The sequence below is a fragment of the Vombatus ursinus genome, unplaced genomic scaffold, assembly GCF_900497805.2.
Source record: "Vombatus ursinus unplaced genomic scaffold, bare-nosed wombat genome assembly UNPS02014858.1, whole genome shotgun sequence".
In the NCBI taxonomy this organism is placed as follows: Eukaryota; Metazoa; Chordata; class Mammalia; order Diprotodontia; family Vombatidae; genus Vombatus; species Vombatus ursinus.
The window spans coordinates 762,546-790,517 of record NW_020954636.1 but is presented as its reverse complement, the minus strand read 5'-3'; the positions used below and the strand labels follow the sequence as shown (position 1 = coordinate 790,517).

Below are 27,972 nucleotides of genomic sequence, written 5' to 3'. Positions count from 1 at the left end.
CATTAAAATGACTAATCATAATTTGATTATTATATTTAATATAACCTTCCTGGTGAGGATATCCTCCATTAAATAATTCATACCTTCACTTGTAGGAGAGGGGCCACTGCAGTGTTGTGGGAAAGAGGAAACAAAAAGTCAAGTTCCAAAGCCTGTCTTAAACTATAGCAGGGAAAGGGAGAGGCAAAAGAAAACAATGCAAGTGATGACTCCGAATGGTGTCCCAGAAAGCAAGCGGCTCTAGGATGAAAACCCAGAGTCTTAGGTGAAAAATTCATCTTCACTTTCCTGACAGGGTCCAGCTACATGAGGAAAAATAGCAAGAACAAATCTGGTGCTGAAACCTTCCCCAGGTATTTCTTAGCTTGGGATTGCCCAAAATTAATAATACTGAGTGACCAGAGGGGTAGGCAGCTATAATGATTTTGCAGAATACAATCCAGAAACTGTCATCATCAAAAACATTAGACATGTAGAGGAGCAAAGCAACAAAATTAAAAATGTAGAGAATGAGGAAAGAGCTTATAGATTTGATGGCCCCTATGTGAGCCTCCATGCTGGGATTCCTGGAGCCTGTGGTATTGCTTTCCATCTGTAGGGTATGTCTCTTGAGAGAGATAATCAACAGGATGGCTGCAAGCATGAACAGGATGAGAGGAATGAACATTCCCACATTGTAGATAATAGCCAAGTTGATCACATTGGTATTGATGATGTATTTCTTCTTTGTGGAGTTGGAGAATGGGTCAGGGATTGAGTGATTGCAGGATGTATTATATATCTGTTGGGAAAAAAGGACACTGTAACAGAAGGAAATGAACACTGATGACCACAGTAGCCAAGGCATTAGTCTAGTGATTCTCCACTTTAGCCTGAGGAACAGAGGGTGGTTGAAATTGGCAATCTTTACAAAGTAGAAGATGTTGAGCCAAGTAGCAAACCAGAGGCTGCAAAAAGTCAAGAACATGAAAATGACTTTGAATGTATCATAGACAGTATCTTCTTTGTAAAAGGATGGGAATATTAAAGATGCAAAGCTTTCCATCATCATGCAACTCTGGAGAGCAATTCTAGATGAACTGAGGAAAAACAAAATCCTACCACTTGTGGAGAACTTTCTGTTTTGCACCCACTCAGCCCCATTTGTAACCATAATGAAACTATTTCCAATAATGCCAATGATGCACTCCATTCCTGGAATTGTGAAAGATATGATGATAACAAACATTGATGGTTTGTCTTCTGGGGAGCTGCAAGTTTCCATCATCATCAGCTACAAGTCTTCTATTTCTGGGGGAAATATGTTGTTCAGGCACCTGACTGGCAGATCCCTAGTAGCACCCAGAATTTATCTTATAGGAAGCAGTTGGTGGAGCGTTTCTAAATCAACATGATTTGTTTATTTCAGGATCTTAGCTCTGAGCCCAGAGATGCAAATGATCGAAGGATTTGATTCCTAGGCATCTCTCTATTTTAAGACATGTTGACACTGGACCAGCCAGGGGATCTTACTGTCTTCTTTCAAATTGAATGATACTGCCTTGAGATCATTGTCCTTTGGTGGTCTCAGGAACTAATTCATTACCTAAGTCATCATTTCTAATCTGTGACTACAGAGAATTGCTTAAAAAAGTAGACATTAACAACTCTCGTAGAAGATCCAGAGTAGAAGAATTTCTTTCATAACCAACAGTTTGGACTTTTAAAGCTTAGACTTAAATATGTCTTTTGCATATCATAATGATAATCATATGACATTTTAGGTTTGTAAAGTGTTTTGCACAGCATCTGGGGTCACCCTGATTTACACTAAAATTCCCCTTGAAAAGCTATGAAAAGGTACCAGTAGTATTCTGTAGTTCTGTATTCAAAACCATAGCTCTTGAGTGCCCACTGAAAGCCAACCAATGGGCATAATTAATTGAAATCAAGTCATTTAATGAAATAGCATAGTAAGAAAAATAGAAATTGAAATTCTCCCATTATTCTAGGGCACATTTGATCACTGGGATAAGTGGACACACATACAGATCATTCGTAGGAAGCACAAGCTAGGCAAACTATGCAGAGTTGGTACATGCAGGTAAGGTCACAAATTAGGGAACATGTGACCAGAGGATACATGTGAAGGGTCAGCTCATACTACTGAGTCTTCAGGGTTGCCCATTTTTCTTCTGATGTCATTGTGCTGCCTTTGTCTTCTTGGCCTACTCCCAACAGGGTATGGTATAGCTGCTGATCCCCACTATACATTGCATGATGTCTTTGCTATGGCTTACCTTTATTTGCTGCTATTTACCAGGCTTCATTTGAAGTCCTTAGATGAGATTCTGTCTCTTTGTCATAAGAGGAGGAATGGGCTCTGCCATCACTGTTTCAGACCAATTCTTTTAAGAAGAGAAAAGCAGCTTGCTTTTTTTTTTTGCTTTTGTTTGGTGAGGCAATTGGGGTTAAGTGACTTGCCCAGGGTCACACAGCTAGTGAGTGTCAAGTGTCTGAAGCTGGATTTGAACTCAGGTCCTCCTGACTCCAAGGCTAGAGCTCTATCCACTGCACCACCTAGCTGCCCCAGCTTTCTTTCTTTAAGAGAAAAGAAGGCTGTCACTAATCAAGATCTTGGTCTTCAAGGGCTAAGATTTTTTGGAATATAGACATCCATTCAGGTATTTAGAGACTTCAAGTATCTTTAAACTCAATTCTACCTGCATTAATCCTTCTATCTTATATAGGTTTAGGACATCCCTTTTAACTCCACTAAGATTCTGATTGTCAATCAACATTCCCATTCACCAGGGAATTTCCTTAGTTGGAGTTTCTTATACCAGTGAAGTCATAGGTCCTGTTAGTATTCCCATTTTATAGTTGGGGAAACTGAAGTACTACTGGGAGGTTAAATCATGTGTCCAATATCACACACCTAATAAGCAGACTCAGGCCTATGACTTCTGGTCCAGTGTGCTTTTATTATCAGGGCAAATGGGGCAACTAGGTCATAAAAGAGGCCCTTAGAGTGATCTCCAAGTAAGGAGACAGGCTAGAAAGATAAATTAACTGCCAGGGTTAGCATGACATGAGTCATTTGACCTGTTCTCCGGTAGCTCCCTTTCTCTAATTTCTGCATCAGCAACCCACAACGGTGGTGGTGCACAGGAGTGAATGGGGGAGGGAGAGATCAGAAAAGGGCACCAATAATCATGCTCTCTCATACCCCTATCGTGTCCTAAACTTCAGTATGAACATGCATGCCTAAAGAAACCTCTCTCTTGCTTATTCTCCCCTCCTTTCTATGAGTCTCTGGCCCCTTTCCATGCACTGTCATTCAGGTTTAAAAGTTTAAATCCTGGGAGGAGAGGGATATGTTCTTTGATCACTGACAAGCAGGAGTAGAGATCTGAGTTTTGAGTTCCACTTTGCCACTTAATTTGTGTGACCTTGGACAAGTCATATTGCCTTTTTGGGACCTCACTTTCTTTACCTCTGAAATGAGGGGGTTGGATGAAATGACCTCTAATATCCTTTTCCAGCTTGAAATCTATGATTTTAGGAAATGTGTCCGCTCCATTAAGCCAGTGTACTAATGATGTCATGTTTTCAAGGAGGCAGGCTCTGAGGTAACAGGTAGAAAATGTGTTTGTGGAAAAGTGTGTGTGTATGTGTATGTGTGTGTGTGTGTGTGTGTGTGTGTGTGTGTGTAAATCCCAAAACAAATGTATCTTTTCTATGCTATTGGGGGGTATCAACATCTGAAACACGACAGGAGAATGAAAAATTAAATACTCCATCAAATCATAGAACATGAAGTTAAATATTCTTCCCTTAATTGCACTGATCTCTGTTCAGTTTCCAAACATTTTGAACAAAATCACTGGCTTCTTTGTTAAGATTCAAATCGATAACTGGTTCAATCATTTTGATTTAACTGACAGGTCAAAGAATCATTCATTTCAGCCAGACAGATGAGTAAGCTGTAACTCCTCCTTTCCCTTGATTTTTGAGATCCTTGGAACTGGTCCAAGCTTTGGACTCTAAAAGGAGTGATCTAAGTAAAGAGTATTTTTGGGGATAGGGTTTTGGGTAGGCTGACCTAGGGAGGGGGAGAAGATTTGGAAAATTTAGTCTATATTCCTGATTGTGAATGACCACAAAACATTTCCCTGTGTACTCAAGAATTAATCTGAATGACAGCTTAGGGAAGGGAATTAGAGATAGCAGTAAAGAAAAAAAGCTTCATTTAGTAGTTTTTTTGTCTTTGTTTCTTCTTTTCAATTCATAAATAGCATTTTATTTTCTTCCAATTACATGTAAAGAGAATTTTCAACATTCACTTTTTATAATCTTTTATTGAGGTTTGGCTTTTTGGTTTTTAATATCTCTTTCTACTCTCTACCTATAGATTTCCTTGTATTCAGTTGCAGGGGTGAGTATAGAGTCAGAGGATTTACTGAGAGTGAGTGAATTGAAATCAAAAGAGATGAAGAAAGGAAATAAAAATAAGGAGAGAGATGGAAGGATGAAGGTAGAGGGTAGAGATGTAGAAAGGGAGATGGGGGAGAGTCAGATAGACAGACACAAAGACAGAGACAAACTGAGAAAGACAAAGAATGGCATAGATAGGTGATATGGATAGTAACAGATGAGAGAAGAAGATGAGCTCTTCTACACTGCTTTTTCTGTCCAGGCTTTAGTGTCCTTTCTTCAAGCTGTACCCTGGGGCTCAGAAGGTGCAGAGAAGAAAAATGAAAAACACAAGAGCTATTCAAATAGAGTTACCTAAGTTGGGCACAATTTGAGTTCCGCCACTTTCCCCAAAGGTGATGGGTTTGGACAGAGCCTGCCTGATGAGCTACTTGATCTAGGGTTCCAAAAAAAAAAAAAGAGAGAGAGAATTTGGCCCATCCTGAAGGATAATAGGCAGTGAATAAATGAATCATGATAATAGTAATAATCAAAGCTCACTTTTCTATTGTACTTTACAATTCACAAAGATTTTTTTTTTCACAGTGACCTTGTGAAGAACTTTGGTAGCACAAGTCTCACAATTAATCTCCATTTTGCAGACAAGGAGATGAAGGTTTAGCAAGGAAGAGTAAAACAATAGTCTTCTTATTAAGAAGAATGTATGGAGCCAAGATTAAGGAGAAGGAGGAAGCAGTAGATACCTTCTTTCCCAAATAACTACTGCTTGAACAAAAGATTTAAGAAGCGTGCCAGACTGTGTAATGATTGGAAAATCTAGGAATAGTTACCGAATACCTGCAAGCTAAGCCTCAAAGATAAATACTACTTGCCCACAAGATCAATTAGTGTTTCTTTCAAAAATAAAATGAATTAAAATATTATAAATGAAATGAAAATAATATTGGAAAAATTATAAAGGAAATGAGAGATTTAGAAAAAAGACAGAAAAAAACTAGAAAAAGAAAATTAATACCTTATCCCAAGAGTTATAAGATCTAACCCAAGTAATAGGCTCCCTGAAATTATAATTGACTAAATAAAAATTAATTAATCTATCAGCTAACAAGAAATGTTTTTTAAAAAGATTGAAAAAAGGGGAGAAAATGAAAGGTATTGTATATCATAAATAGCTGACCTGGGAAATAGAACAAGGAGAGATAATTTAAGTATATCTAAAAGCTATCACCAATAAAAAGAGCCTAGATAATATTTTTCAGGAAATCTTAAAATAAAACTGTACAGATATATTAAAACCAGAGGGAAAAATGAAAATAAAAAGAACCTATTACCTCCTGAAAGAAACCCCAAAATAAAAGCTCCTAGGAATGTCATAGCCAAAATCTAGAGCTTCCAGGTCAGAAAAGAGTTTGCAGGAAACCAGAAATAAAGTATTTAACTACTGATGAATCATAATCAAGATCACACAAGGTTTTGTAGTTACCAATAAATTACCAAAAAGAAACAGAGAGCATGAAATATGCTATTCCATACGTCAAAAGACAGGCTTGCAAGCAAGAATAAATTACCTAGCAAATTAAATTTTAATCCTGCAAAATCAAATGGCTCTTTAATGAAATAGAAAACTGCAAAGCATTCCTGGTGAAAAGATAGAACTGGGTAAAAAAATTTGAAATATAAACACTAGAGTAAAAAAAAAGGCTCATACAAATGAGCAATCGGAAGGGACTTTACAAGGATGAAGTATTACATTCTGATGAGGAGGGATGGTATGGATATCCTCAGAACCCTGATGTCACCAATAGTCATAGGACTCAAATAAGACGGAGAGCCTAGGAATGATTTTTTTCTTTTTCTTTTTCTTCTTAATGGTATTAGAACAAAGGAAAGAGAGAAAAAAAGGGATGACCAGAGAAGAAAAGGGGAGGAAGGACTGGGGGAGGCTTATTCTCTCATGTAATTGGGGTACAAGTAGAAATTTATACAAATGAGGAGAGGTTGGGGGAGCTAGCAGAACCAAAACCTTACTTTCATCTGAATTGATCAAAGAAAGGCAAGACGCACAGACACGAAGAGTTTAGAGTAGAAACACATTAAATTTAACAGGTGAACAGGAGAGAACAAGGAGAAGAGAAAGAGGAGGGAGTAAGAGTGAGGGCAGATTTAGTTTTGGGTTTTCTTTTTTCTTTTTTCTTTTCTCCGATAGTGGGTATGGGAGGAAGAGGAAATCAATTTTTATGAATTGAAAAAATAATTTTAAAAGTATATATGAAAGAACCCTAGAGTATCAGAAATTGTTGGCATCTTTAAGACCGTTCAGTCTAGGTCTCCCTTATTTTACAAACAAGGAAAATAAGTTGAAAGATGAAATGAGCTCTCCAGAGTCACACAACTATTTTCTGGCAGAGTTATTAACCCGAATTTTGACTCCAAGAACAGGGTTATTTCTGTTATAAGAGAGAAGCACAATGGTAACTGACTTGTAAAGGGAAATTGTGGTCAAAGAAAGGACATCGCAGATTCAAAGAGAATGTCGCAGTCGCTCTCTGCTGGAGTCTCTGCAGCCAGTAGTAAAGCTTACTGACTTCTGGGAGCATCTGCAGAGGCAAGGAAGATGGAGCAGCAAAAATTATTAGAATTTCAGACTCATGGACTGTTAAGAGTTGCAAGGGATCTTAAAGGTCACCTAGTTATTTTAAAGATGTAACCTGATTTGCCTATGCCCACAAGAAATAGAGACTTCTAGGAGGAGAATATCTTACTGGGTAGATGCTGTTGACCTAAATCTTCAAGTTTGAGGGTCTGCTGTGATCTGATCCTTGAAAGGTCTTATGGGAGATAGAAGGCAGTAGCCATAGAATGAGGAGGAGGAGGATGTATTTTGCCTTTTTTGAGGTCCTTGGGATTGGCCTGGGGGAGTAGTCTTGGCAGAAAGGATTTGGGGGATGAGATTAAGAGTGGGATTCCCTGTGGAAGAGAGAGAATTCAGAGAATTTGATCAGTATTTCTGCTTGTCAGTGACCACAGAACATGTCCTTCTTTTCCCAGGAGTTAACTTCTAAATCTGAATGGCATCCCAAGAAAAGGGTCCATAGACTTGTAGGAAGGAGGAGAGAGTAGGCAAATGAGAGAGATTTATTTAGACATGCATGTTCATGCAGAAATGCAAGGCATGGCAGAGGTGTGGGAGGGGCACAACATAGCATTGGAAGCCCTCTCTGGCTTCTACCTCCTCCCCCAGCCATTAAGCCCTATGCACTAGGACTATTATGGGTTGCTGACGCAGAAATTGGAGAGGGGGAGCTAACAGAGAATAACCCAAAGATTATCAGCGGCTGCTCGTGTGTTAGTGAGGTACTGCAAAGTACCACCTGGGCCCCACTTCTTCCTTCTGCTTCTTAAAGGCTTTAGCTCAAAGTCACTAATTCCCTGATATATTACTCAACATGCTTCTTTCCAGTTAGTATAGGGGGAAGAGACAGAAGGATCAGTTTCTCCCAGGGTGCCAGTAAAAATTTGGCTAGTGCTCACACTTTAATTACTTTGGTCATAACCTTTTCAATTCCCATCTATCTTAATTATTCCCTACAAAAATATGGCACTTGCCAATTCTGACTTATGTGGCTAATGATAACAGTGGGAGGAGTTAGGGAGAAGGAGTTCCTTTTCTCCTTAAGGAGAAAGATACTTTTCTCTACTTAGAGGGAGTTGAGGTGGGAAGGGAAGAGTAGGTTTTACCTTTATTTTAAAGAAACGATTGACTCAATTCCTTATTAGTTTGAACTGAGGAGGTGGGGGGTAGAAAAGACTCCTGGATTTCCCCATAGGACAAAGAAAAAGTACATGTATCATCATCCTTAGACCCATAAATGTGGAGAACCTGAGTCATTAATGCAAAAACCTTAGCTAGATGGCTAGGGAATTTGTCATTAAGGGTGCTGAGGACTTGCAGCCATTTCAGCTTAGGGCATTGATGCCCCAGCTGTTGAGGGCACTGAGGTTAATTGACTATAGCTAGTCAGTAGAAGGGAGTTCTCCCACCACCTTGCCACATGTATAATTCAGCTCCATACCTCATTTTACATGGGCTCAATTTATACACGCAAGCACATGTTTACATGCTCTGCAGGTAAAGAAATTGAGACTGAAAGAGGAGAAATGGTTGACCCCAGTCATATAGCTTGTTCATGGCAGAGATAGTGATATACCTCAGATCTTTGAGTGATCACATGGCATCCTTTTTATAGCTCTCCTACCATTCTAGGATCATTCGAAATTCAAAGAAGGCCAAGAAATTCATGTTTCCTGCTTTCATTTTTGTTACCTTTTGTAGTGACATTTCAGGGTCATCTCATGTTATGATTTAGAAGGGATATTTAGAAGGTGATAAGTAGAAGTAAAAAAAAAACCCAAACTAAAACAATACTAGATAGGTAAGCCCACAATTGACTCAATCATTTTGAATAAGGTGACCAGAGACACTTTGCTTCAGTGAGAGGAATGAAATTGAGGATATAAGCTTCATGACCTAGAAGATGTCAAGCTGGGCAGCTTGGCAGAATGATAATTATTGTATAAGCCACTGAACTTTCTTCAGAGAGATAAAATACAAAATTCTCTATATGGCATTCAAAGCTCTTCACAACCTGACCCCTTCCCATACTTCCAGTGTTATTACACCTTACTCACCCCTGTACACCCTGAGATCCGGTGACACTGGCCTCTTGGCCGCTCCTTGCACAAGACACTTCTTCTGACTAGGCATTTTCACTGACTTTCCCCCATGCCTCAAAACCCTCTCTTTTCATTACTACTTTTAGGCTTCTGTGGCTTCCTTCAAATCCCAGCTAAAATCCCTCTTTCTATGAGAAGCCTTTACTGATATCTCTTAATGTTACTGCCTTCCTTCCACTGATTATACCCAGTTTGTCCTTTATCTATCTTATTTGTACATAATTGTTTTCATGTTGTCTTCTCCATTAGATTGTGAGAGTAGCACTATCTTTTGCCTTTCTTTATATTCCCAGCACTTAACACAATGCTTGGCACATAGTAGGTGCTTAATAAGTCCTTGTTAACCTAGTGATTTACTGAAAGGAAACCCTATCTTCAAATTCACATTGATAACAACAAAATAAAACAATATATTGGGAAGGATCATGGGATACTGAATTTACTCAAGATGAGGTCATTGGTTTTTAAAATGTTTTATTGGCATCCTTTTTAATATCACTACCATTTCTTTTGCTGTTCCCTCTAATAAAAGAGTAAACAAGGAGTAATGAGTAGAAATTGAAGGAAAGCAGATTGTGACTCCATACAAGGAGATCTTTAGAAGTAGAATGGTTTCCCTTGAAAGGTAGATAGTTTTCCATCATTAGGTGTCTTCATATGGAGGCTGTTTGATTACTTTTAGAGGACGCTGTATATGGAATTCATACTTTGAGTAGAGACTGTATTAGATAACCTCTCAGGTCCCTTCCAAATGGAAGATTCTCAGAGTCTTTGAGCTGCCATAATGCCAAGATTGTTCTCTGGATTCTGGCAAAAGACAATGAGGAGATTCTTTTCCTACTGCCTCATCTTCTATTAGTGACATTTGTTTGTTTTGAAGTGGCACAAGGAAATGTTTCTTTCCTTGTGGCTCTCCTTCTTCTGTTGCATAATAGCCAGACTTTCTGCCTTTCCAACAGCTTGAATCAAAAACTGGAGACACAGAGTTCCTCATTTTTTCAGTTGTGCCAAATCCAGATGCAAATGATAATGTAAACTAAATAATGCAAATTTTCACTTCTTACATCTCATATGTATCTCCAAATAAAACATTTTACAGGTCATGCTTTTGGCCTTTTAGTGATAGGCCTCTTGGTGTAAGAGGTACGGGCCTGGTTTTAGAAACAAAATCTAAGTTCAAGTCCCAACACTGTCACTTATAAGTTGTATGATCCTGGGCAAATCTGTGACTGCTCTGTGCCTCATTTTCCTCAGCTGTGATATGAAGATCATAATATGCTATTTAACTCATGTTTATAAATATTAAGGTGTTTTATAGGGCTTAGGTTCTTAGGGCTAAACACAAGGTGCAAAATCTTAAAAGTTCTCTTCCAACAAAGTGTCTCCTATAATATATTAAGATTCTGTAATATTCCTTGATAGACACAGATACCACAGACACTCAGCTGAGTTTGTTAATGATCTTATATCAATGTTCAGCATAATATCATATAGGGAAATGTATGATTCCTGAAAGTATTTACCACTGTTATGGAGAATGGATAGTGTATCATCCAAATGGAAGAGGGATTCCCTATAGATAGTAAAATCCTCCAGCTGCTCCTTTTTGTGGATGACAGTGGGGTGATTCTACTAGGGCCCAAAACATTATAGGGTATGCTCAGTTAGGTGGATGTTTACTCAAAAGAAATTGACTAAGCAATCCATGTAGGAAAAATCAAGTGGATAGAAAATATGTGTTGCCCAGATTATGACATGCAGTTGGTTGGATGACATGTTGAACTAGACCATCACTATAGATGGACAGTGAGATGAGGATATAATTGATTAAGAGGAAGAGTGTGGGCTAGGTTGTATCTGAGAAAGTACACATTACTTTCATTGTTTTTTGATACAATAACCCATCTTTTAGATGAATTTTATCCTTGTCATGCTGGGATAAGACTGTTATATGGACTGGTAGAGGGAGTTACCACACTGAGAATTTTTTGTAATGATGAAATCATAGTTTCTTTATGTATTTGGGAATATACTAGGCCTCTAAAGCCATCTTAGGTAATTGCTAGCATTTGGAAGGAAATTCTAGTTTATCAAAATAGCTAACCTTTATCTAACTCAGACTGTGTTCAAAATGACTTGTTCCCCCTCTTGATTCATGCAAAGTATATTACCTAACGAAGCTGGCTAAAGAATTCAAATGGAAAAGGGGCTTACTGACAATCATATATAATTTCTTTGAGTTTGCAGTACTTCTTTTTGTATTAATAAATACTCTTAAATCCATAAGATTGGTGACTAACTTTTGAATGTTTTAGCATATTTTGCAGTTACTTGTCAATTATTTGTCAGTATTGTCGATATTACTTGTCAATATTGCCTTTTGCTGGCCAAGATATAGCCACTTATCTCGTTCATTTGCATAAGGCACCAAGTGTCTTGCCAAAGCAGGAGTGGTCATAGAGGCAACAAATGTTTGATTTGCCTGAGGTTGTGTGTGAGAAAATGGGTGCTAGGCAGAACTGTCAATAAAAGCTTACTGAATTGGGAAGTATACAGATCATTCCTTGAAAGAACAGGAGACCTGGGTTAAAGTTCTAACTTTGCCATTCACTTTCTGTGGGAGGTTGCATAAATTATTTACTCTCAGGAGGACAGAATTTTCTCATATGTAAAATGAGGGAATTGGGGCAAATGAACTCTAAGTTTTCTAGTTCTGTTGTTCTATGATTTTATGATAATCAAATGGGGGAAAATTTACTCTCAGTCTGTGTAAAGCACTATGCTAGGTTCTAGAGTTACAAATAGAAAAGCAAGACCATTCCTGCTCTCAGGGAGCTCACACTCTAATGAGGGTAACAGCCCATAATGTATCTTCTTTAATGTTATTTCCACTGATAAAACCATATTCATTTTTAATGTTGAATCACTTAATAGTGCTAAAGACTTTGGTGGCAAGAATTTTCTTTTCTGGGTTGTTAATACTGGATTATTCCTCTTGGTTTCTAGGATTTTCCAAGCTTAGGAAACTGTCCTCTTATGTGTTTGAGTTTGGGGAAAAGAAGAGAGTTGTCTGATGGGGAGATCAGGACTTTACAAGTGGCCAGACTGACTGCACTGGACAGAAGAATAGTGGGAGAATTTAGAGGTGGAAGTGGAGAGACATGTGCCGGTCCAAACTGCGCACTCTCTTATAGCCAGATCAGGCAACCAGGGTCATACTCACCGGTCTTCGGGGTCACCCGGATTTACCAGAGACGAGCCGACCAGGGGGTGCAAAAACCTGAACTTTATTCAATAATCATCACAGCAAGGCCGGGCAAGAAGGCACACGCGCACGAGCAGGAGTGAAAGCCGACTCCTCCCCCCCTCCCTGCAGTTCCTTTTAGTACCTTCTTCGTCCCTCCTCCTCAGCCCGCCCACAGTGACTCGTCGAGGATCAAATATCAAAAAGGGATGTCCAGCGCTACTGTCCAGACAAAGGGAGCATACATGGCACAGGAAGTGGGACCTAGATATTTGGAAGGAGGCGTGAGGGATCAGTGCATAGACAAAGGAGAATGTATGTGACGCAGGAAGTCGGGTCCAGATACTGGGGGGGAGGTGTCTGGGGTCAGTGCTACACCTAGGGAGCATACGTGACTCAGGAAGTCAGGTTTGGTCACAGGAAGGAGGCGTCTGGGGTCAGCGTAGTACCTAAAGAAGGAGGCTAGACAGAGAGCTCGTTCTCTGCCGTCCCCCTCCCAAGCGGCACAGTCCTTGCCTCAGGAGCACGTGCTCCGGCCACTTCCCTGTACCCCGCTTCCTCCCCAGCCTGTCACAGCTCCACCCAGCACCGCTACAGTCTCGGGAGCGAGAGCTCCAGTTACCTCTCCGAATCCAGATCTCATCCCAGTATGCCACAACTCCACCCAGCACTGCCTCTGCCTCAGGAGCAAGAGCTCCGGTCACTTCCTAATACCCAGTTCCCGTCCCATGTTGGCACAATCTCCACTTGGCAGTAGCTAGCACCAGACAGTCCCTCACAATTCCCCCTTTTTGTTTAATTGAGGGGGCGGGGACGGGGCCTCAGTACCAATGTCTCAGTTTTGAGGGCCTCAATAGAACCCCTAAGAATCTTAAAGAAACATCCTAATATAGTGGGTAGTAACAATAATAGTATAAATGCAAAAAGAGCTATAAATGCCCAATGGGTTACAATGGAGGGGATGGGGAAAGAGGTATGTTTAATCCAATCACTAAGGCGATGAACAATATCATCAGTCTTGTGCTGGTGCCAAGTGTCAGATATGTTTCGTGCTAGTGAAATTAACACCCGTAAAGCCTGGAGTTCAGAGGAAAAGTTTGTAGCCTGGATCTGGGAAAGGGCACGGGTATCATTACACCAAGTAGAAAGGAAAGGGAGAGTGTTATTTATGCTTTGTGACAGGGTGTCACAAGTGGTGTTATGATTTAAGGGTGTTACACAAATGGACCGTTATCTGCCATCACATGGCAACTGCTGTTTCAATTCCAGCCACATAAGTTCATTCCCAATGTCCTGAGTAGCCAATGCTACTTTATGAATCTGCTCCTCCAGCTGCTGATCAATATCAGCCTGCACTTGGAGGGTGTGGGCAAATTTATTGGCCAGCTCCTCTATTTGTGAGGCAAGCAATTGCTGGCCACTATATAAGCCCTGTATCTGGAACTCCTCGAAGATGGATGCTGCCAACGCAAGTGCCCCCAGCCATTCTCTCTTGTGTCGATGATAATTAAGTGCTGTACCTATCTCCTCCCACCTGGCATCTTCAGCAGTGGGGAACCAATTGGCAGGGGTCTTAGCTTTTGTCAGTGTGAGGTGTCGAATACCGAGGAGGTACACTGTGGAGTTCAGGGTCCAGCTGCCTGGGTTAATCACATCAGTCAATGTGCAGTTCCAGGTAGATACGTGAAACTTGGGACCCCCCAATTCATCAGAGTCCTGAGTCAGGGTGTGTTGGGAGTTGGGGCAGATTAAAAATCCAAAACCTCGAGGGGCAATGGCTGAGGCTTGGAAACGGTATCCCATGGTGTCACACCCTTCCCTTGTCCTATGCACAGTAGAGAAATTGGCCCCCCCATGCCCAAACCATGAGCGAAAGGCTTGATAAGTGGGGTCGTGGAACGGGGATTCAGGATTTGGGCACTTGCACATGGTGGTATTCATGGTCATATTTTGGGATATAGCGAGGGCTATTTTCCATATACCTGGGTGGATAACGTCCTGGAACACTAACACCGGTTCTGGCATTTCGGCCAGTTGCTGACCTGTCTGTTTAACTACCCAGGAATGGAGCACTATCTCCCGATTGTCTTTAAATAGGGTGTCCCTCAGGTATCCTTCAGCAACCCAGTTGTTACAAGGGGTGGGAGCATGACACCGAGTGAATTTTGGCCATAAGGGGGTGGCTTTGCTAGCAATGCATGGGTGAAATGGGGGCCTTGTATAATTGTACCCAGTCTCACAAATTATACCACCAAAGGTAAGACTTTGTATAAGGGATGTCCTAAAGTATCATCATTAGTATTAGAGTTCTGGAGGTTCCACACCCCGGGGTATCCTCCAGTCCAAGCGCAAAGGCGCTTGCGACCGGTTGGACTGTTACTATCAAGACCGCCTGGATATTCCACATCCGTTATGCAGACGGGAATCCCCCTGACGGTGAAATCAGCTGTGGGTAAAGTCTTTGTTGTGGGTGTTTGTGCCATATCCCTGCCTCCGAAGAGGAGGGTGGCATTACCCTGTAAGATGATCTCCGGGGTAGCCTCTTCCCACGTCAGAATTTGTCTCTGAGCACCTTCTACCAGGATCCATCTCTCCACTCCCGCCTCCTCCTGTTGCTGCAGTGTGGCCCTGGACAGGGATGCCCAGGGCACTGGAGCTGATGCAACCTGTGGCAAAGTCCCGATCGCGCAAAAAAGTGAAAACAGTTTACTCAGTTTAGACATCCTGACTGTCTTTCTTTATGCTCTCTCTGAATTTTCTGTTGACTGTGTTTCTTCTCCCGTCCTTGTTGTCTCTCCCGGGGCTTCTTCAACTCGTTTTGTTCTTCTTTCTGGTACCCAGCGGCTCTGGCCATCAGAATCTGTAAGACATAAATACCCCGGCCCTCTCCGCAACACTACAGATGGGCCTTGCCAGTTTCCCTCATCGTCCTTCCAGAGGACTTTCTGGTTAAGGGATGGTGCATGTAGTGCTGTTTTCAAGGAGCCAATTGAATTGCAAGTGGGCGATGTTATCAGCTGTAGCATGCTGGGGGATAGGCCCGTGTCTCTATCTAGACAGAGAAAATTGTATGTATATAAAGCTTTATCCACATCTGCTTGGGTAGGCCACCACCCTGAGCCCCGACCTCCTACTTCCCCTTTTTGTTTAGTGAGGGTAGCTTTCAAGGTACGATGGGCTCGCTCTACCATAGCCTGACCTGTGGGGTTATAGGGGATCCCTGTAACATCCTTAATGCCAAAGGATGTAAAGAAAGCAGTCATCTGTTTAGATAAATAGGCAGGCCCATTGTCAGTTTTAATGATGTGAGGAATCCCCACAGAGGCAAAGCAATGGTACAGGTGCTTAATAACTGATGGGGTGTTCTCCTTACTGGATACAGTGGCCATTATAAATTTGGAAAAAGTGTCAATGCAGACATGGATAGCGACACGGCCAAGGTGAGTGACATCCATTTGCCACAAGTCATTGGGAAAAAGACCTCGTGGGTTAATCCCCTTTCTGGGTGGAGAGGGGAGAAAAGGAACACAGCGCACACATCGCCTCACAATTTGTTGAGCCTGTTCACGAGTTAAACCATACAGGCATCTTAGGGAGCTCGCTGGTAGGTGTAAAAGATCATGAGCTTGTTCAGCAGGGGTGAGGACTGGCAGTAGGGAGCACTGTAAAGCGCGATCTGCTACATCATTGCCCTCAAAAATGCCTCCTGAGGTGGACTGATGAGAATAAACATGGAGAATATAGAGAGGGTTGCTTCGCTGCAACAAAATTTGCTGTAATTCCTTCAGGAGAGAGGATATGGTGGAATTATGAGGTTGGAGGACAGCGTCCTCTATGCATCTAAGAACCTTTACTGCATATAGGCTATCAGAGATTATGTTTATGGGCTCAGGATATTTGCAGCAAGCATGGAGGATGGCAAAGAGCTCATTTTTCTGGGTAGAGTCATAGGGGGTTTCTAATACTGTTATTTCCTTGGAGGCCTCATGATAAATAGAGGCCTTTTTGTTTTTTGTAGCGTCAGTGAAAACATTTGAGCCTTGAACAGGTTCTCCCATAACCTTTCACTGGGGTGGTACTAAGGTTATTTGCTCTAGCATGGGGAGAAGCAGGCAGGAGGAATGGGGACTTATCTCGGCCCATTGGGAGCAATGTGCCCAAGACCAATAGGTTTGCATAATTGCTTCTCGCTGCTCAGGTTCAAAAGGTAAGTAAAGCAAGGGTCGCTGTCCAGACAAGTGGACAGCCCTTTGTACTGCAGCTAAGGCTAGTTCCCCTAACATCTCATAATAATTTGGTAGCACCTTGTGAGCCTTCTTTGCATAAACAAATTCTAATAATTTGGGACCTTGGTGTATAACACAAAAAGGACTCTGTTGATTGACCAAGGAGACCTCTATTGTACCTTTGGGGTCCCATCTGGCGGTCTGGGCCTGGGCAGCAAGTGAGAGTATTTGGGACACTGCTGCCTTAGCAGCAGGAGTCCATGCCCGAGGGGAGTTCAAGCTTGAATCTCCCTTCAATATATCATATAGGGGCCGCATTACAGCAGGAGGAATGGGTGTGCGGGCTTGGAGCCATTGGATCTGCCCTACTAACTTTTGGAAGTGATTCAAAGTGGTTATCTTATCAAGCCCTAGTTCAGGAATTTGGTTGCTAATGGAAACGGCCTTCATACGGAGGCCCAAGTATGTGAGTGGGTAGTTTTGCTGGACCTTATCAGGGGCCACCACCAGGCCATAATGAGAAAGAGCAGAGACGGTTTCTTTTACCAGTCTTGCTAATGTCTCATTATTGCTAGTGGCTAATAAAATATCATCCATATAGTGAAGTATTGTGGCTTTAGGCCATTTGTTCCTGATAGGGTCCAGCACTCTTCCCACATAAGCCTGACATAAGGTGGGACTGCAGCACATTCCTTGGGGCAGGACCTTCCACTGATATCTTAAATCTGGTCCTGCATTATTGGTAGTGGGTATGGTAAAGGCAAATCTCTTTCTGTCTTCTGGAGATAATGGGATAGAGAAAAAACAATCTTGGATGTCTATGACTGTCACAGGCCATCCAGAAGGCACTAAATTGGGGGAAGGGAGACCAGGCTGTAGGGTTCCAATGGGCTCTAGGGTGGCGTTAACCGCCCTGAGATCTATTAACATTTGAAATTTCCCTGATTTCTTTTTTATTACAAACACTGGGCTGTTCCAGGGGCTGGACATGGGCTCAATGTGCCCCGCCTGTAATTGGTGCTGCACTATATCATGTAAAGCCTGGGTTTTCTCTGCAGGGAGGGGCCATTGGGGTACCCAGACTGGGTTATTAGATCTCCATGTTAGAGGAGTGGGTCTGATACAAGAAAATTTTTCTCGTTGCCCAATGGCCCCAATTAAAAATCCTGCGGGGGTGGTATGTAAACAGATGCCCCACAAGCCTTCAAAATATCCCTCCCCCATAAATTGTATCTCAAACCCATAACTACTAGGGGTCGGATGGTCCCTTGTTTATCTGTGAATTGCCAGGGCAGATCCTCTGCTGATACCCATGCTTGTTGTGCCCCTCCGACCCCATTGACCGTTGTGGCATCCGGTTGGACTGGCCAAGATGGGGGCCAAAATAGTCGTGAGATGACAGAATGATCAGCTCCTGTGTCTAATAATCCCTTGAAGAATCGCCCCTTAATTTGGATAGTTGCCCATGGCTTACTGTATTCTATTTGTTGTACCCAATTAATATCATTACTGTGTCCATCCAGCAGGGGGAGGGCTTGAGCCACTACCTCCCCTTCATCTATGTAAGCTGCCGAATCATGTGGGTTAGTTACTATAATCTGTTGCTGGGGCTGGTGAACAATAACCGTGGTATGGACAATAACTGGGGTATATGATGAAAGGCCCACCATGAGGGCTGTTTGGAAGGTAGAGTCAAGCCCAGTCACTGGCACTATGGTTGTGTCTCCAGGGTCGATTTGGAAGTTCCCTTTGCTAAGAAGGGGAAGTCCGAACCACTGGGTAGAAGTCGGAGGTACTCCCGATGCAGCCCTGAGGGCGCATTCTGAGGGGGTTTGGGTTTCCATCTGGTAAGCTTGTTGAGGGGCCCTCAAGGGGCCCCTTTCCCCATTTCCTGACTTTGGCTTGTGGCATTCTTTAGCATAATGACCGGGCTTATTGCAACTGTGACAAATTACTTTGGGACGGGCCCTACCGGCCTTCTGGCGGCATTGTGCCTTGAAGTGACTGGCTTTGCCGCACTGATAACACAATTTAGTCTCTTTTGTTTTCAGCACTTCTGATAGCCCTCTCGAAAAGGCTTCCGCGAGGGCGTGCATTTGAAAGGCAGTAGACCCCACATGTTCACATCTCTTTATCATTTCCCCTAGGCCAGCATCATTATCTAATGTAAGCATGGCTTTCTTGCAATTTTCATCAGCATTGTCCCGAGCTAGCCTCTGTATAAGGAGGCCAGCAGCTTCTCCCCTGCCCACGGATCTCTCAACAGCCACCTGTAGGAAGGCTACGAAATCCGGGAAGGGTTTATCAGGACCCTTTTTAATCTTGGTCATGGAGGGCTTTTGTTTCCCCAAAGCCTGAATCCTACTAAAAGCCCATAGTGGACATTGGGAGACAGCTGCATACACTGTCCCTAGTGCCTCTTTTAACTCCTTAAATTTCTTCCATTCTAAAGGGGCCCAGGTCCTCCCTCCATCGGATAAGTGTAGGGGAGGGGGCCGCCCCTCCGCGTAGCTCTCCTTGCTAGGGCTTCCTGCTCTCTTGTTCGCTCCCTCCCGTGTGTGCTTTCCTGCCTGGCCTTGCTGTCTTTTCTCTTGCTTATTCTCCCATTCCCTGTTTCCAGTGTCCTCTGCCTCCCTCCCTGATTCTTCCTCACTACTGATTTCCACTTCTTTCACTCTTTTATATATTTCTTTCCCTAGCACCTCCTGATCTGGGACCTTAACAAACATCTGTCCCATCTTCCTTCCCTCATCCTGTAGGCTATGGGGTCTCGTCTCTCTTCCTGCGATCAGACCAGCTGATCAGCAGGGCCCTGGTCTATTTCTCCCGCCCCACGTTGGGCGCCACTTGTGCCGGTCCAAACCGCGCACTCTCTTACGGCCAGATCAGGCAACCAGGGTCATACTCACCGGTCTTCAGGATCACCCAGATTTACCAGAGACGAGCCGACCAGGGGGTGCAAAAACCTGAACTTTATTCAATAATCATCACAGCAAGGCCGGGCAGGAAGGCACACGCGCACGAGCAGGAGCGAAAGCCGACTCCTCCCCCCCTCCCTGCAGCTCTTTTTAGTACCTTCTTCGTCCCTCCTCCTCAGCCTGCCCACAGTGACTCGTCGAGGATCAAATATCAAAAAGGGATGTCCAGCGCTACTGTCCAGACAAAGGGAGCATACATGGCACAGGAAGTGGGACCTAGATATTTGGAAGGAGGCGTGAGGGATCAGTGCATAGAGTACACGTGATTCAGGAAGTCGGGTCCAGATACCGGGGGGAGGTGTCTGGGGTCAGTGCTACACCTAGGGAGCATACGTGACTCAGGAAGTCAGGTTTGGTCACAGGAAGGAGGCGTCTGGGGTCAGCGTAGTACCTAAAGAAGGAGGCTAGACAGAGAGAGCTTGTTCTCTGCCGTCCCCCTCCCAAGCGGCACAGTCCTTGCCTCAGGAGCACGTGCTCCGGCCACTTCCCTGTACCCCGCTTCCTCCCCAGCCTGTCACAGCTCCACCCAGCACCGCTACAGTCTCGGGAGCGAGAGCTCCAGTTACCTCTCCGAACCCAGATCTCATCCCAGTACGCCACAACTCCACCCAGCACCGCCTCTGCCTCGGGAGCAAGAGCTCCGGTCACTTCCTAATACCCAGTTCCCGTCCCATTTTGGCACAATCCCCACTTGGCAGTAGCTGGCACCAGACAGTCCCTCACAGAGACAGACAAGACACCAGCTTTAACCTGAATGCTTAAAGCATGAGTGAGTACAACTGGTCCATGACAGATAGGACAACTATCTTAGGCCACAGGAGTTACTGCTCTTATAAACTTATGGAGTATCTGCTCAGGGCTAAGAAGTCCTTGAATACTGCTAATGGGTCTTGAATGACTGACAGCAAGACAGGCCCAAAGTAGCAAAAATTGGACATCTTATTAGGGGGTGAATGGTTGTATATACAAATCTATATGTGTATATCTATCTATATCTATATCTATCTGTCTATCTATTATCTATGTATAAATCTATCTATATCTGTTTATGTGTATATTTACCTGTACCCTTGGTATAGAGAGATGTGGTCTATGAGTTCAAAATGACTTTGTGGTTTCTATCACATAGATAGATAGATAGATAGATAGATAGATAGATAAATGAGTGTATTACTCAAGAGGGGAAAGCTGCTGATGAGAATGTGGAGCAATCCAGAGAGCAAACTGAACTAGGAGTGAGGAGGCATGGTTGGGGACCCTCATGAAATCCCAGCCAGTGACTTGCCATTCAGGAGAGCAGGCCCAGGGTGTAGAGGGACATCCAGGTGGTCAAGGTTGGTGGAGAAGAGCTTTTTAAAAAACTGTACCAGAGGTGTATAAACCAAACACCACATCAGAGCTTCTAGAATACCCCAAACTCAATGCCATTTGCTCTGAATTTGCTCAAACCTAAAGTTCCAACATAAAAAGAGGTGAACAATTATTTTGTCTAATTAATTTTCAGTCTATAGAAATAATGCCTTCTTCCAACTCTCACTCCCATCAAACCATTGGTGGAAGGATGCTTGTTGAGTTAGAAGTTGGTCAGATTCAGGCTTTCGAAGGTAAAAGTCAGGATTATTAAAGATTAGAGCGTTTGAGCCCAAAGTGAATGAGGCAAGCAACAGTTCCCCACATCCATCCAGGCTGTCATCCTTCCCCAAAATGGCTTTGTATGGGTGGATCATCTTAAGAGTTTATCAAGGAAAGTGTTTAGTGGTTTTCTATGCAATAGTTATGATGGCAAGCCAAAAATGTAAGGTTGAAAAAGTAGATCAGGTGTTTTCAGTTTTCACGGGATTTAAATTTAGTTGTGCTACTGGATATGTAAGACTCCTCTATCTGGACTCATATTTAATTGAATGTATCTTTGACAAGCAGAATGGTTCTTTGGAAGTATATTAATTCCTGAGTAGATAATGATAATGAAAATAATAAGAGCTATCATGTACATGGCAGGCTTACAAAGTACTTTACATATGTTATCTCCTTTGTTCCTCACAAAAATTCAGAGCTGGACTGGCATCCATGAGATGTTAAAGGACCTAGAAGAAAGTGGGTAGATCTTTTATGGACGATTTTTGAGAGGACATAAGATTACCATATGGTAAGAAGGTACAAATCAGTTGAGATGACCGTGTCAGTGGTATCATGGGGCAATTGAAATATTGCAAATAGTTTTAGAATGTGAAATTTTGTGTCATGTATTAGATTTATTAATAAACAGAGAGATTTCTGTCTCCTATAAGCAAAATGGTCCTGAGTTTAGAAACCAATAAAAAATAAGGGAGACAAATGTTTAGATTGGAGGAGAAGAGGATAGCAGTTAGGGAAAGACAAATGTTTGGTGATTTGACCTCTAAAGGAAATAAACGTTGTAGGCAGCACAGAGAGTGAACTCAGTGTGAATTAAGTGAAAGAGAGAATGTAGAGACAGTGTGCCATAGTGCATATAGATAGGATGCTGGGCTTGGAGAAAGGAAGATATGGGTTCAAATCCTGCTCATGAGCCTTATTAACTGTGTGACCCTACGAAAGTTACTTAACCTCTATGTAACGCATACCTATGGCTTATCTAAGTCATACATAAATTTCTCATTATTGGTTATTTTCTCTGACAATCACAGTGCCATTTTACTCAGCCATTTGTGCTGTAAGACTCAGTCTAAAAGAAGACTGTGAACTTTTGTCAGCTCTACCCCAAGCCGATCAATAGCACTCTAGGCATGGGAGAGTTCATGATCTAAGGACTGATAAGAATCATAGATCCATTATATATGGTTTGAATAATTCTATGCAGTTGTTCATCAATTAGGAAATGTTAGAACAAGTTTACATATCTATTATGTATATATATATACATATATATTTTATATAAATATGTACATATATGTGTCAGGGAACACTATTGTGCTGTAAGAAATGATGAAGGGGATCATTTCACAGAAACCCGGGAGGACTCATCTAAACTTATATATAAACTCATATTAACTGATGCAGCACTAAGTGAGAAGAACCAGGAAAACAATGTATATACAAACAATAATATTGTAAAGACAAAGAACTTTGATAGACTTAAGAACTCTGATCAATACAATGACCAACTATAATTCTAGAGGACTCATGAAGAAACATGCTACCCACTTCCTGATAGAGAAGTGACGGACTCAGAGTACAGAATGAGACGTACTAACCTGGACATGGCCAATTGGAGAATTTGTTTTCCTTGATTATATAAGTTTGAATATGAGTTTTGTTTTTCTTGCTATCTCATTGGGACAGGATAGCATGGGAGAGACAGAAGGTGAATCTTCATAAAAATAAAATAAAATCTGGCTTAAAAATATTTGTTCTCAGTGGCTGAGGAAAGTAAATAAAATGTTAGGGTCATACCTGACTCAGACCAGCACCCTATTTGTTAGCTCAGGTTTGATATTTGGAAGAAATGAAGTAGTCAGTCAGAGTTCATTGAACAGATGACAAAAGGAGATTTTCTTAGCCTTATCACAGCAATATTTTTCAGCAAGGATACAGTAGCACTTAGGTTCAATAGATATGGCCTCTGTCACCTGCATATGTAGGCCAGGGAATGATCAATCAAGTGGTCTTAGGGCATCCATCAAACATGAAGGGTGCTCACATAGATGGGTCTTTTTATGCCCTTAGGTGACCTGGAAGTCACGTCAATACAGTCAGAGGCTACCAGGAAGCTATGTCAAAGGAGACACAGTTGAGCCTTGCCCCACCCCAGAGTGAATGAAGTCCCAGATTTGTTGCCTTTTAGGGATGGGGTGGGGAGAGGACGACACCGGTAGATATTGGTCCTATCACAGGGATCTATTGGGTTTTCTTCTGGAAGGTATGCCCAAACAATATCAACAAGTAGAAATGGCTCATAAGAGGGTATAATGTGGGATGAATTGTCAAATAGCTATGGGGCTACTTGATTTGGAATCTTGTTAAAACATGATTTTCTTCCGGGAAGTCCAAGACTTAGGCTACCAACAGAGTTGAGATGAGTTTTATTCAACCTGTCTTGGAAGAAGATTGGTGCCATGTGCTTTCATGTAACTGGATAAGTGGTGGGTGCTGGGACTGAGCTTCCATTAAGAGAAGATCTATCATGAAGGTCTTTTTCCTGAGATAATCTTCTTGTGTCTGTACAGATGTCTAGGGAGATGAACCTGTACAACAGACTGGAATCTTGTTCCTAGAGTTACAAATTCGAAAGGAAAGAGGTGTAACCCTGGGCTAGATTAGGAGTGGGCCTTGAGCTTTCCTCTACTTCTCCTAGAGCACCCAGAAGGAACAACAGTATGTCCTTTTCAGGAAAAAAAAAAAAGAAAGCACTATGTAGGAGAAGTCAGCAGAGGACAGCACAAAGGACAGACAAAAGGGCAAAGCAGAGGGGACGGAAGAGGGGAAAAAAGAAAGTAGCACCACTCCACAATAGGCTAATGGGGACTAGAACAGAGAGCTGGACTTTGGGGGAAAAGGTCTTATGGGATCTAGGCACAAAGGATCTTGGGAGGAGAGGATCATTTCAGCTGAAACTGAGTGATGTTAGGAAATGGTTTTTTCCCCTCACTTAATAGTATCTTGTTTTTTTTTTCAATTATATATAAAGATAGTTTTCAACTTTCACTTTTATAAGATTGAGTTCCAAATTTTTTCTCCCTCCTTCCTCCCCTCTTTCCCTCCCCAAGACAGCAAGCAATCTGATATAGGCTATACATATACAATCATATTAAACATATTTCCGTATTAGTCATGTTGTGAAAAAAATTAGGACAAGAAGAGAAAAACCAGAGGAAAGAAAAAAAAGTGAAAATAGTATGCTTAGATCTGCATTCAGACTCCATAGTTCTTTCTCTGGATGTGGATAACATTTTCCATCATAAGTCTTTTGGAATTGTTTTAGATCATTGTATTGTTGAGAAGAGCTAATTCTATCAAAGATGATCATTGCACAATGTTGCTGTTATTATGTACAATGTTTTCCTGGTTCTGCTCACTTCATTCAATGCTAGGAAATGTTGAATGTAATAGTTTAGATTATCATAATTTGCTTATTACATATGTACCATCCCCTTGAGATATGTGAGGTAGGGGTCCTTCTCCACATCATAGCTGGTGCTTAATATTTATTAAGATGACTAATTGATTCAAGTCCCCAAGCATGTATTATAGACCTGAATATATATATAGATATAAACATTTTAAAAAATGACAGGCAGTGTGGTGTAGTGGATAGAAGATTGACCTTAGAATCAAATCTGAGCTAGGTTCAAGTTCTTCTGACATTTGCTAGGTGGGTGATCATGTCTCAGTGCCCCCCAGGCAACTTTCTAGTTTATGCAGTGCATAGAGTGCTGGGCCTGGAGTCAGTAAGACTCATCTTTCTGAGTTCAAATCTGGCCTTAGACACTTACTGGCGACCTGGGCAAGTTGCTTAATTTCTTTTTTTTTTTGAGGGTCATAAGTCAGCATTTATTATTTAAGTTGAGAACAGGTTATGAAGGGGGTGGGGGCTATTCATAACAGAGAGTCCAAGGTGGAACCCTAGGGCAGAGGGAAGAAGGGAGGAGACAGGGAGAGGAGAGCTTCTCCTCTGTGTCTGCTCTAAATGGGGTCGAACCTGATTTCTGAGCCTTGGTCCAGGCCACACAATGAAGCACAAGATAAAATGAGGTTCTAGGGGCTACAAGTTTAGGAAACATCAAGGGGTGGCCAGAGTTACACATCCAACCAGAGGTGGGGACTGGGATTCTCCTTGCCTTAGCAGCACCGCTTCCTTTTAGGAATTGAAGCATAGTGATAAGTTCTATCCCACTTATTTCAATTCTAATGAAACATTCTTGGAGTTAAAGAATTCTTTGTGCTAAAGAATTCTTTCATTGCCTCTCTAATTTCTTGTACTTTGCTTCTGGTTTCTTTGAATATGCATCTACCTTGTAAGCTGCCTGTTCCAGAGCTGCTGCTTGCTCCTCAGTTAAAGTGACCTGATCCAGATAAGGCTGAAGTGCTGCAGATTTCTGGTTTAAGTCCTTTAGGTTTCTACTTATGTTTACTTCATTATCTTTCATTTCTAGATACTTCAAGCTAGTCAATTTGTTCATATTTTCCAGAAGTTTATAGTCTTTACTGGTAGTTGTCAGCTTGCCTGTCGGGTACATGGCCATTTTGGAGAACATGTCATGGCACAGCCCCATGATAGCTGCCTTGGTGGGCTCCATGGCCTCTTCGGCCATCTCCACCACAGCATTGTCTAGGCTGGGGAAGGGAGGAAGGAGAAAGGATGGAGGAAAGGATGGGGATGGGGAGAGGGGCAGAGGGAGGAGACATGAGAAGGGAAAGGAGAGGAGGGGAGGGAAGAGAGAGGAGGAAAGAGGGAAAAAAGGGAAAGGTAAAGAGTTAGAGGAGGTCAAGTCACTTAATTTCTGTCTGCCTCAGTTTCCTCATTTGTAAAGTGATAGTAAAAGGACCTATCTTCCAGGGTTATTGTGAGGATAAAATGAGATATTTGGAAAATACCTTGAAAACCTTAAAAATTTTATAAATGCTAGCTATTATTGTTACTGATCTGTATTGCTGGAGGGAGCTTCCATCCTGGGAGCTCCCTGTATTAATGAAATCCTAATTCTGGATCAAATATATCAATATAGATGTTCAGATAGATCGCTAAGTAGAGGCAGACATGACAATAACAAACATTTGCTAGGTAGTACTAAGAAACTATTTAGACAGAAGAGTACAGTAAAACAAGTATGTACTCTTTGTAATACTGAGACATTGTCAATGCAGAGATAATTACAGTATAGTAAAACAAATGCATGGTCTTTGTGGAGAAAAGATTGCTTATGTAGAGCTAAAAGGTAGATACTCTCCCAAGCTTATTCTCTCTCTATCTCTCTCTGTCTCCATCTCTCTCTCTCTGTCTCTCTCTCTGTCTCTCTCTCCATCTCTCTGTCTCTCTCTCTCCCTCCCCCTGTCCTTTCTCTTCCCCTTCCTGTCTCCTTCTCCCTCTCTCTTTCCTCTCCCTCTTCTCCCCTCTCCTCCTCTCACCTTCTCCTTTCCTCTCTTCTCTTCTTTCCTCTTTCTTTTCCTTTCTTTAGATTAGCTGTATTTATCTTGCCCAGGCTGAAAGTATATTGGCCTGGTTCTAATACCAATCAACATGGGAACTTTAATTTGCTCCATTTTTCTGACCTGGGCCAATTCCATCTGCTTAGCTCACTGAAGCTTAGAACCCAGGAGCTCAAGAGATCCTCCAGCCTCGGTCTTCCTAGCTGCAAGGAAAACAGAGATAGGCCACTGCACCTAGCTATGAAAGTATTTTTAAAAGAGAAGATTCTAGAAATCCATAGTATTATGAGAAAGGAAAACATTCTTGAGATCAATCAACTTTATTTTAAGGTGTAGGTATTGTGGGGAGAAAGCAAACAAAACATAATTTGAATAACACAGACTTGCAGAGAAGTTTATAGGGTGTTTATTTCACAGACCACGTAGGTCTCAGATGGTCATCCCCAAGGCATCTCTCCATAGAGTGACCAGCCGGAGAGTGGGAGAACAGGATTCCAGTTCAGTTCCTTACAGTGAATGTTCTGATTTGATAACCTCGTTTGCCAGTTGTAGGCACAGTACTGATGTATGGATCACAGACTTCAGCATCATCGATAGCGTCAGCCACGCAGGCTACTGTTACAGTACCTGGGAGAAGTGAGGGAGAGATGGTGTTTGATAACTTTTAGAAACATCTTTCAGTCAAAACCCAACTTACTATATGCCTTTTAGAGATATCATTTATTCATTCATACAAAATACATTTATTAAACACTTTTGTCAGTCTCTGCATGTAGCCATTCCCAAACACAGTTTTCCCAAAATAGCTCACACTCTTTGGGTATCTCCAATCCCACCCACCCACACAGCTTTGAGAATTCATGTGCAAACTCTGTAATTGAGCCATTTCAGCCCTCTTGTTGCTCTGTTGCCACTGCTATTCTCCTCTTTTACCAATCTATGCTCATTCTCCTTCCTTGAGACATCCACTGCCTTTGCCCTTCCCTTTTTGGGTAGCCCTCTGCCTCAGATTCCCTTTGCCTGTCCTTTTGTCTGACCCAGCCTCTATGAATCTTCTCTTACTTTGACAGCGTATGTTCCAGTAGAAATTCCTTGCATTGTCCCCTGGGTATATACAGGCCTTGTATTCGATAAATTCAGAACACTTTTCTTTTGAGTCAGTCACAATATAGAACTTTATCTGGGAAGAAAGAGGTGGGGAGAATGCATGACTATTGTGGTAACTAGGAAGACAGAGGTGAGAAGAAGA

General features: G+C 42.1%; 2 protein-coding genes across 2 annotated transcripts; both read right to left on the bottom strand.

Moving 5' to 3' along the window:
• Positions 1-280: 280 nt before the first annotated feature.
• Positions 281-1,267, bottom strand: LOC114027292 (taste receptor type 2 member 39-like). The gene has a single exon (XM_027841282.1). It carries the CDS (start codon positions 1,265-1,267, stop codon positions 281-283), a length of 987 nt encoding a protein of 328 aa, XP_027697083.1.
• Positions 1,268-25,531: 24,264 nt separating this feature from the next.
• On the bottom strand, positions 25,532-25,891 carry LOC114027254 (biogenesis of lysosome-related organelles complex 1 subunit 2-like). Its single transcript, XM_027841246.1, has one exon. It carries the CDS (start codon positions 25,886-25,888, stop codon positions 25,532-25,534), a length of 357 nt encoding a protein of 118 aa, XP_027697047.1. The 5' UTR covers positions 25,889-25,891.
• Positions 25,892-27,972: the final 2,081 nt, after the last annotated feature.

Coding starts and splice junctions, on each gene's coding strand:
- LOC114027292 (XM_027841282.1), bottom strand. CDS start 1,267: ATGATGGAAACTTGCAGCTCCCCAGAAGACAAACCATCAATGTTTGTT.
- LOC114027254 (XM_027841246.1), bottom strand. CDS start 25,888: ATGGCCGAAGAGGCCATGGAGCCCACCAAGGCAGCTATCATGGGGCTG.